Below are 10,669 nucleotides of genomic sequence, written 5' to 3' on the forward strand. Positions count from 1 at the left end.
CATCCCGCCCCCTGCTCCCTTCTGCTCCTCCCACAGCCTCGCCCACTTCTAGGAGGTGGATCTCCAGCCTGCTGGTCTGCTCTTCCTCCAGAGTCTAGCAGAAAACGCCGCGCAAGCTTCATTTCTGCAAGCTAGGGGCTTGTGGCCACCGGATCGTTCCTAATTCGCAAAGGAAAAAGATCCTGGGCAGCAAAATATTATGGCAAAACAAAAACAAAAACAAAAACGCAGGGCCGGAGGAGACCCTCTTTATTTTTTTTCTCTCCTTGTACCCTCACCCCATCAAATAGATTGATGTATTCGAGACGGACTTAGATGTTTTCATTTAAATTCTAGCGGTTGTGCTTAGGTTGGGGACCTGTCTATTGGCACTTAAAAAAAAAAAAAAAAAAAAAAAAAAAAAAAAACACCGTTGGAGTGAAATGAAGAAATCCCAACCACTTTCCAAAATAATGAGCGACCCGGAGCGTTCAAACACGTCAGCAAGAACCCCTTTGGTTTGGGCTGGGATCCAGATCCGGGGGGGGGGGGGGGGTGAGAAGGGATTGGGAGCGGGGAGCGAGTGGGACTGTTCCCTGGAGTGGCCCCGCGCGGCGCGTGCGTGAACCAGAGCCCGTAATGTATGCTGCCATTAAGAATCCGCGCGGCTTCCAGCGCTCGGGGCGCAAGGACGCATGTGTTGCTCGAATTCAATCCGTGGGGGGAATGCAGATTGCGCTGCGACCCACTGGGTTTGATTTATGAACTGTTACACTAGCGATTGTTTACACATTGCATTTCAGAGCCCAGGCACACCCTCCCCGCCGCGGGCGGCGGGCTGCTGGGTGTGGGAGCCCGCTTCGGCGCCGAGATCAGCCCTCATCCTTCTCCCGCCCCTCCACGTACCCCGGGGAGCGCCGACGGACTCCCCCACCCCCACCCCTACCTACGGTGAAATGGGATTTTTTATTTCAACCAACCCGAGGGCCTATATGCGTGTGTCGGTCTGCGTTCCTCCCAGCTTACGCCACGTCTGCAGACCCGGGACCTGGGCCTCCTCTGCGGCTGTTTACGAACCTGGAAGGCCACGAGGAGCCTATAAATAGGGAAGGTGGAAGCGGATCGACTGGCAAATCAATAGGGCCGTGCTGTCTTATTAATTATGAAAGGATTCGCTTCATTCCTCCCCCCCCCCCAACACACCACTCGGCCCCTTCTGCCGAGCCCTTAATGGCGGTTCCTTTGCAAGCGGCCTCTTGTCACCGCAGAGGAAGAGGTGTGTGGCGGTTAGGGTCCAGCCGGCAGGAACGGTGGTTAGGGCTCTGGCCCACCTGAGGCCTGGGCAGCCCGCTGACCACCAGCTTTGTATCTCAGCATGCAAGCCTGGCCCTCCAGCGCGCACAGGAAAGGCCTCTGTCCTCTAATTAACTCGAAAACGACTTCCTTCCCCCCCCACCCTCCAAGTACAAGCGGAATCTGGGAGCCATGGCCAAGTGTCCTAACTAATTAGGGTCCACAGAAGTCAGAGGGTCATCCCGACGGTGGGTGAATCCATCGCTGGCACCGCGTGCTCCTCTGGGCATTCTGGAAACCCGGCGAGGAAACAAAATGACACCCCCACTTCAAACAATAACTTTTATTTTTATACTTCTCTATACTTTGTAGCAAATTTTTGCTGAATTTAATTTATAATAAACTTTTTAAATTACATCTCTCTCTTTTTTTTTTTTAAAATCAAGGCTCTTTTATGTCAAAATCTTTTTTTAACTATATTTTAGATTTAACATTGATTACCCCCTTGTGATCTATACCGTTGGATATTCAGGTATGTGTAACAGCTAAAACAAGAGAGAGGAGGGAAAATAAAGGCAGTGGACCTGAAAGACGCTTCGACAATAGCAGGTGAAACCGGCCCCTCGTGACCATATCAGCATTTCTCTGACCACCTTTCCCACTATAAACAACCTCTCTCTCTCTCTCTCATCCTTAAAACGCAAAGCCCACACTCTTGTGTTTTCGCTTTTCTGGAGGAGAAATGTGCAGTGGAAATGATCAAAACAAGGTACTGTGGAAGAAAGACGTGAGTGTGACTATTCCCAGATGCTTTCCACGTGAACACCACTCTTGAATTCATTCCCCTGGCCTTCTCCTCTCCTCGCTTTCCTATTAGGAGGAGCCTATCATTTTTCATGTTATCAACATGATTAATATAGTAGGTGGCCCAGGGCCATTCCTGAGATTCTTTTGCCAAAAAATAAATTTTTTTTTTTTTTTTAAAAATGGGGGTGAGTTTGCCGTTTTCTTATTTTTATGTGAAGACGGACTAAAGCTGAGGTCCGGTTTTGGCTGTGCTTGCTTGCTCACTGATCGGTAACATTTGGCAAATAAAAACACAAAGAATCAAACGAAATTAAAAAAAAAAAAAAAAAGGAGAGAAACAGAAGATTTCCCACAATCCCATATGAGTGTTTTCAACATCACAGAGAATCACAATGTCCTCAGAGAACGGATGGCTCTTCCTCTCGATTTCCGGGAGCATGGAGTGAGTGTGGGTGGGTGCGCAGGGGGGCGGGGACCCGGTCCCGCGCTCAGAAGGAAAGCCAGGTCGCTAAAGCTGCCGAGAGAGACACCAGGAGGACGGAAAGCGCCGGGAGCAGGGACCCGGCCGCCCCGTTGCCGCCGCCGCAGAGTTCGAATAAGCTGCCTTGGATGTTGAGGTTTTTCGATTCTTTTCTCAGTTTATCCCACATATCTTTCGCCCCTTCCTGGCAATCCGTAAGAGCTGTGACCGTGCAGCTGTGGAAATCCTCCCAGTATCTGGCGAGGAACAGAACAAAACAGAAGGCGTGGGATCACTTTGGGCGCGGGAGGACGGTAGGTCTGCGCCCCGGGTTATCGCACCCTCCCCAACTTTCCCCGGGCGCCTCCTCACCCACCCAACCACCCCCACTCGCCTCCCGCCTCCCGGACCTGTTCTGAGCTGGGCAACAACCAGCCAAATCTTCGGCCCATTCCAGAACCCCGGTCCCAGGGCGTGAGGCTCCCCTTTCCCTGTCTGATTTCCCTAGTCCGGTGCCAAGCGAGGACCTGCCAGCCAGGAGCGGGGTCGCGCCCGCTGCGTGGCGCTGGCACCGTGTCCTGCGCAAACAGATTGCTCACCCTCCTCCGGGAAAGCTAAGAAAACAGCACTAAGCCTCGCAAGCTGCGGCCCATTAATGCCTCTTAGCTCGCAAGATGGGTGACTCGCTCCGAGCCAGGCCCTCCCCTCCTGGCTTCTCACACCCTCCACCCTCTCGCCCCTTCTGTCTCCCTCCCCTCCCCGCCGCCGTCCTCTCGCCTTCGCTCAGCCCCTCTCCCTCCTCCCAGCCCCCACACCTTCCTTTTGTTTCCAGTTTCTCATTTCCCCCTCCCCACCCTCAGTTTTCCCCTCTCTCTTTCCGCGCTTCCCGCCTCGCTTCGGGTCCTCCGAGGTCACCCCGACTTCCAACAGTCCTAGTGCGCCAAAGGCTTCGGGGGACCCCGCCTGCCCTCTCTCCTCTGCGTTCCCGGGTCGGTGAGTGTCAGTGCCTGAGCACCTCAGCTGGCTCTTACAAACTCCTGTGCTCGGCTCTGCGAGCTGGGTGCTTCGTCCAACTTCCTCCCTAGCCTTTTTCAGAGGTTTGGAACCCAGCAGCTTCGGTAGCATCCACATCTCCCAAGCGGGCATGGTGGCCACCTAGGCTGCTCCATCCAGTCTCCAAATTCGCCACCTCTGGTCACTTTCAACTCAGCATCCCTCACTACCCCACCCCCCAGATTCAGCCCCGCCCCCACAACCTTCATCCAACCTCTCTCTCTCTCTCCTCTTTCTTTCTTATTGTTCCCCCTTTCTTCTGGAAACCCAAAATAGATCCCGAAACTAAATATAATCCCAAGCCGTGATCGATTCCTAAGGCGCTGTCTCCTCTCGGAGCTGGGTCGATCCGCGTCTGGTAACTCCGGCCTGGCTCCCACTCCGCCTTGACCCCGCCGCTCAGGGTCAGCAGCCACCCCTAGCGGTGGGAGTGCATTCCCCCCCCCCAGCTCTTTCCATTTTGCTCGCGTGGGGACTGTAAGCTTGTTGAGGGCAGGTTTATAGTCTTTGCTTTCACTCCTAGCCTGGCTGGTGGCCCATAGCGAATTATAAATGCTTGTTGGAATTCCTGGAACTCAGGCTGTCTTCTAGGGACTTTCTCCTTTCTCCGAGTTCTTAGCGTCCTGAGACCCGGGGCACGGGGCTGTCAGCTTCTGCAATTTGCAGCAAACGTCAACACTTACAGATACTGCAAGGCCCAAGGGACAGCAAAAGACTCACAAACCGGTCCTTTCTTTCGGTACCCCAGATAGGGACAGAGCACTTCCGAAATAGTATGTTGAGGAGCAAACATTCATCCTGGGCTGACAGAGGCCAACGTCGTCCACTTGCTGAGCAATGGGCACCATTAACTCAGCGGGATCTGTATCCAGCTCCCTGCAACCTCAGGGACCCACCCTTCCTTCTCTTGTCCCTGTTTTCCAGGACCTCGGTCCTGCTAAACAATTAAAAATGGCTGGGAATAGACTGTTTTATCAAATGCTGGAGGATCAGGGGTATGTAAACCTGTCCTTCCTTACAGGTTCATTCTTATTAGTTGTTTGAAATTAAATCCTTTTTTTTTTTTTTCTGTTTTGTGATAGCAAAATACCAGCCACTAACTTGTTGGAGTTCCTATCGGGTACTGAGATGTTTAGGAAAGTTTATAGCAAAATAGACCCTCCCATTTGATCGTAATTTAAACGAATGTTCCTCTTCCTTATTTAGGAAGAGAGGAACCACACACACACTCACAGAGCATGGCATGGAAAGTGGGCACTTTGACTTCTGGGAACAAAGAATGCTGCTTCTTGCTTTGGCTTATGGCAGGGCCATTTTGTGGGGTGGTTGAATACAGCCGTTTTTGTTTGGTTGGTTGTTGTTGTTGGTTTTCCCAAAAAAGAAAAGAAAATGTATGTTGTAGAGGATGAGGGAATTTCTAAGGCTTGCAGCAGCTAGCAGGTCCATTACAGCGAGGCTTTCTGAACACCCCGCTTTCTAGCTGACACGGGCTTTCTAGTCAACCACTGAGAAAGCACCATCAAGCCTAGGAATGAAGGCTTCTTCTCTCCTGGGCCCGCAGCTGCTCCCCTCCTCCGCAGAGATCATAGCCATGGGAAGCAAGGAGGGTGGCTACCCTAAACCTGGGAATGGACTAGCCAAGCCTTGGCAAAGCCTGCCAAGCCCCAAAGATCACTGACTCACACTACTGTTTTAGACTTTCTCAGACCTTCACACTTGCATTTTCTTGGTATGTTTTGGAAGGGCTTTGCTTTTAGGGAAATCTCGGAGTCCACTGTTCAGAGTACTAGGCAGGCTACCCACTCACAATATTATCTCAAAGCATATATATATATATGTGAATATATGAACAAGAAATTGCCCAAACTGGAAAGCTTAGGTTAGTGGAGGATTGTCTTTCTTAGCCCACCTCAGACCACGGCGTCCGTCCCCTTAGACAGTGGGAGATTCTAAACCAGGGACTTGGGCCTCAGGGCAGTAATGGCCAGAAGGCAGAAAGGCACTGATGCCCCACTAGCAGAACGTGGAGCAAAGGAGGGGAGAGGGAAGGGCAGCCGATGGGGGTGGGGAGTGGCACTGTACTCTGACCTCAGCAGCGCCCCCAGAAGGGAGACCCAGGTCAGGGAGGAGGACACTCACGTGCACACGGTCTTGATGTTCGTCTTGTCGTCCAGGCCCTGCGGGTAGTTGGCCATGCTGTCGCCCAGCTTGAGCAAACAGTCTGAAAAGCCCTTAAAGACTGCATCGCACTTGCCCGCTGCTCTCACGGCCTGCACCAGGTAAGCTGTGGGAAGGAGGGACAGCCGTAAGTACCTCCGCCACTCTGCCCCACTGCTGACCCTGAGGGCCCCGGGGTGGTCTCTTTTACAGTCCATTCCTGTGGCCCAGGAATGACCTATTTGCGTTAGGCCCACCTCTGGTGCAGATGGAGGGATCCGACCGTGGGCGGGTGCAGATGGCGGGGAGGTGAGTCCATTTATTTTCTCCAGCTAGCTCCCAACTGCGCTCTATTTCTTTTTCTGTTTTCATCGCCCCCTCTTCTCACCTCCCTCATCTCCTTTATTACTTTTTTCCCCCTCACTCCCTCCTTGTCTCTCAACACGTCCTCCAGCAAAACCCTGTCACGTCTCACGGTGCAATCTTCCTTTTATTTTTTTTTTCCTGTGGTGGCAGAGGGGGTCTGAGAAACAGCTCTGCGTGGGTTACGAGGCTGAACCAAGCTCCACGCTCCCAGAGTAGCCGTTAGGCGCCTGGACCTTAGGGAGGCGCTCAGCAAATAATCGCTAATGAATGAATGAAAAAAAAAAAAAAAAGAATGGATGAATGAAGTATTTGGAAGACCGCATCGGCCAAGGGAACAGGATTTTTATTTTTTATTTTTTAATTATTATTATAAAACTGATTGCTGGCGTGGAGTCAGTTATTTGGGAGGAGACCCTTAGGTGAACGGTTCCCCTGCAGCTCTAAAGAAAGGCAGTTCAAATGCCCAGCTGGGGTGAGGAATGTTCTCAGTAGTTCTCAGGTGTGTGTGTGTGTGTGTGTGTGTGTGTGTGTGTGCGCGCGCGCGTGTGCGTGTGTGTTGTGTTTGTGCGTGCGCTTTCTGTTTCTTTCCCTTTCCTTCTTTGCATAGCTCACCTCTGCACACCCCTTAATGTCCCAGGAAACAGCCAGATCAGACCTTTGCTCTCAAGGTTGTGGCCAGACTGCTAGGCGCCGAGAGACTGCCGCCTAGGGCTCTGGCCCCTATGAGGGGGATGGGGTTGGAGTAGGTAGAAGCTGTGGCGGAGGCGGTAGGAGACAGAATTAAAAAAAAAAAAAAAATCCAGGGCTACACTGAGGTCCTAGCTTCCAAACTCAAACCAACGGTACCCGGAGGAGGAGGAGGAGGAGGAGGAGGAGGAGGAGGAGGAGGAGGAGGAGGAGGAAGAGGAGGAGGAGGAGGGTGGTTTAAGAGCTGCTAGCTTCCAAGCCGGCCGGCGCTGTTCACTTGTCATTTTTTTCCCCACCCGTTGGGAACGAACCGTACTGGGTATTCGGTAAAAAGGCCCCAAACACCTGCGGTACCCGAAGGGGTTAGAGAGATGCGCCCAAATCTCCGCTGTAGGGGCGGGGAAGAGGGAAAGGTGAATCCTAGAGTGGAAATGGGCCTACGGCTCCAGGGAATCCAAGCACAGGCCTCGCAGGCTGCCATCCCTGTGTGAGAACCCCCCCGGAAGGATGGGTCCCCCACCACCCTCCGCCTCACGTAGCCGCCGGTCCCTGAATGCCCGGCTACTGCAGCCCGGGGAGGAGGAAGGTGACCCGGCCAGCCGCAGCCTGCCGAGAGCTGCGCGTTGGCAGGTTGCAGCAGGAAGAGCTAGGCGGGACTAGAGCTTCCTAATCCGGAACGGGAAGAGACCCGGGTCAACTTCCACTTCAGCCGGGGCAGACGCACCACCTTCCATTAATCCTAGCCTCCCTCACGCGGCACCGTAATAAAAGCAAAATTGAAACACCGACGCCGTGCCTTACGAACAAGTGAATCTTTGTTCCACTGTAGCGCGGTCAGGATGCGAGAAACCCTGCCCAGCTTCCTCGTTAAGGCGTGCAACAAACATGCCTTTGCGATGAGGAAACACAGTGCAACCTGGCCTCTCTGGCCTGGGGACTTTCCTCACCCTTTACCCCCAAACATCGGTGTCTGAAAAGATGTCTTGACCATTTTTTTTTTTTTTTGAAAGAGGGCTTGGGGCTTTCTAGGGGGCGGGAAACGCTCCTGTCACTTTATTTTCCCAGGCGTTGCTATAGCAGACCCCGCAGCGCGCATGTGTGCGAGCGTGTGTAAAATACGAATTCGGGAACATTTCTGTGTCTCCCAATGGTGGTTTCTAGAGATCTGGCTTGCACTGGAAAGCCGGAGCAAGGCGCGGGGCAGAGGTTGCAGGCACAAGCCTGCGCGAAGGTTGGTCGAGTCCTCAGTCCTCCTTGAACCCGGTTTCGGTAACCCCCAGGCAGCCAGCTCCGGCTTCCGTCTTCTCTAGCATCCAGTGTGGTTTTCATTTGCTCATTCATTCCTCGGCCTTCTCTCATTCATTCCAAACTTCCTCTTTCGTTCACCATCCTTACTTCTCCGCCCCTCCCCAACCCCCACTTTTCTTGTCAAATGTCAGTGATTTGGGACATCTACCATACATGAATTAATAAAGACTGAGGCTCTGGTGAAAAAAAAAAAAAAGGTAGACATTTGGGAATATATACATTTTAATCCCACTGCCAATATCTTGATCATTTTCAGGCTGAGGTCAATCAAATGCACCCTTCCTGCAGTAGCTCTTTCATTTATTTTTCTCTTCTTACCCACTGGGAAAACAGAGCCTTCAACATACTGCAGGTGAAACCCCTGCCTTAAAACAATCTCTGTTTACTGGTCCATAATCATTTGCAGGCTAACTGCAAAGAACGCCACACTCCTTTCCAACACTTAAAGAATTTGTCGCCCTTGGGATCTGCGTCCTACGATCGTTGCAGCTTTGAACTAATGTCAAAGGCACAAAACCGCCAGATGCAAAGCATTAAGTCATTTCCTAAAATTAAAGGAAAAGCCAACATCCCAGTGCAAGCTCCTTGCTTTGCAAAATCCTAGTTTCTGCAAAAGGACAAACAAACAGACAGACAAACGAAAACTCCCCCAAATCAAATTCTCAAGATCATGTCAAATGCATGTGGACCCTGATGGAAAGAATCAGTTTTAATATCCCGGGAGCCGCGACTTCTCTACATTTCTTATGAAGAAAAAAGTGTTAAGTATTCCTTCCCTTGTCCCACACAAATTCCCTAACGTACCCCTGACGTGCTGCAAGAATTTGTCTGTAAGGAATGCTACAGCCTGGCGTGATAACAGTTCCCTCCATCTCCAGAAAACCCACTGGAGAGTTTCTATTTTTTTTCCTTTTGTCCATTCTATTAATAAGCTGCTTTACTTTCACTTTTCAGCTGCATTAATTAATGTCCCCATCCGGCACCAGATAAGCGGATCCTCTAGTACTTATGACATTTGCAATTTTGGATGGAAAAATATGAGTTTTAAAAAAGCCTCCCGACAATGTAGCCGAGACTCGACATTCCTTAACATAAAATGGGGACTGAATCCATCTATCCATAAACCGCCGCAAACCAAAATAACAAACACACGGAAAGACATATTGCAACCACCTTAAACCCCTTTCCTGTATAAAAATGATTGAGATGCTAGTAGGTAAAGTCACAGACACACATGAGCCTGAAAAAGTATTTCGGTGCATATCTGGTTGATTGATCCTCCTCGGAGGAGTCTGTGGTGCCCGGAGCGAATGCTGCAGCTAGGGTATGGGGGGGAGGGGCGCGGGAAGGACAAAGTTCTAAATGCTGCAGTTTTGAGGACAGCCTTGGAATATCTTCGCTTTCTGCACGGAAACTTTTCAGATCTAGCTTCCCAGGCATCTTATTCCCGCATTCACCTTTCGACCGCTCAAGATAGTATCTTGCAGCATAACAGGGAAGACATCCCGTGCCCGGATCCTGTTGTAACCCCGGAGAGGGAAGCAGAGAAAAAATGGATGTGCGCCTTGGAGAAAAGGGGGAAAACCCCCGTTGGAAAACAGCTGGCCGCACACGCTTCCCAGTAGAAGTCTCAGGAAAAAAACCAAACCAGGAGTCCAGTGTCCCCTAGAGCTACTGCCCCGACCCCGGCTGTCCGCAGGGTTTTCTGCAGCCAGCGACGGAGGCGCCTCGGAGGCTGGCCACCTCCGGCCGTCTACCGAGCTTTACCGGGCGGTCACTTACCTATTTGCACCGCGAGGATCAGTGAGATGTATCTGCCGTTCAACTTAAGTCCCATCCTACGTTTAGTCAAACCATTTGCGACCGCAGACCTTTAAATAGTTAGTTTAGAGAACGCGGGGGAAAGCTGAAACATAGGCATTGCCAACAAGTTCCGGGAGCGACCGAGACTTTATGCACTGGGAAGGCAGAGGGAGGAGAGAAAGAGAGGGAGCGAGGAAGAGACAGAAAGAGAGCGAGAGAGTGAGAGGCCGGGGGGGGGGGGGGGTGGAGAGCTGGGAATGGTTCACTCCATTAGGAGGGGGCGGAGGAAGTACAGCCTCACGCCCACGAGCAGGCCTGACGTGGGGGATGACTCGGATTGATTTTTTTTTCTTTTCTATTTTTTTTTTTTTTTTAAATACAGACACCTTGGTGGAGAATCGCCATTTATAGTCATAAGACTCTGGAATTAATCAGATATCTCCAATTAATGTGCGATCTCAACGAAATCTCGCCTCTCGGGGTGACCGCTCCCCATCCCGGTGGCCACCCCCCCCCCCGCCTCCTCGTTCCAGGGTCCCCCCGCAGCCCCGCCCCCCTCCCTGCGCAGCAGAATCGGGGGCTCCCTCTCCTCTCCCCGCCCGGAGCCGGGGAGTCCTGGCGCGCCCACTCGATTGTTCAACCTGCTCCCTCCTCTACAACGAATCCAGGATCCTCCAACCCGGCAGCAGGGTTGGAGGAGCTTAGGGCCGTGTGTGTGTGTGTGTGTGTGTGTGTGTGTGTGTGTGTGTGTGTGTG

At 51.9% G+C, this 10,669-nt stretch overlaps 1 protein-coding gene across 3 annotated transcripts in view; it reads right to left on the reverse strand.

Moving 5' to 3' along the window:
* Positions 1-1,624: 1,624 nt before the first annotated feature.
* The window catches only part of Nrn1 (neuritin 1), a 9,209-nt gene continuing 164 nt past the window's right edge, over positions 1,625-10,669 (reverse strand). Inside the window, exons 2-4 of one of the 3 annotated variants that reach the window (XM_055595279.1) lie at positions 9,893-10,068; positions 5,732-5,876; positions 1,625-2,796 (exon numbers count right to left, since the gene is read on the reverse strand). In XM_055595279.1, coding sequence (XP_055451254.1) covers positions 2,568-2,796; positions 5,732-5,876; positions 9,893-9,947 — 429 coding nt within the window. In that variant the 5' untranslated portion in view covers positions 9,948-10,068 and the 3' untranslated portion in view covers positions 1,625-2,567. Of the gene's footprint in view, positions 2,797-5,731; positions 5,877-6,006; positions 6,173-9,892; positions 10,152-10,669 lie in introns of those variants that run through there. The other 2 variants (XM_055595278.1, XM_055595277.1) reach the window with 2 other exon arrangements.

This window comes from Psammomys obesus, unplaced genomic scaffold (assembly GCF_907164565.1).
Source record: "Psammomys obesus unplaced genomic scaffold, mPsaObe1.curated_primary_1811, whole genome shotgun sequence".
NCBI classification, from domain to species: domain Eukaryota; kingdom Metazoa; phylum Chordata; class Mammalia; order Rodentia; family Muridae; genus Psammomys; species Psammomys obesus.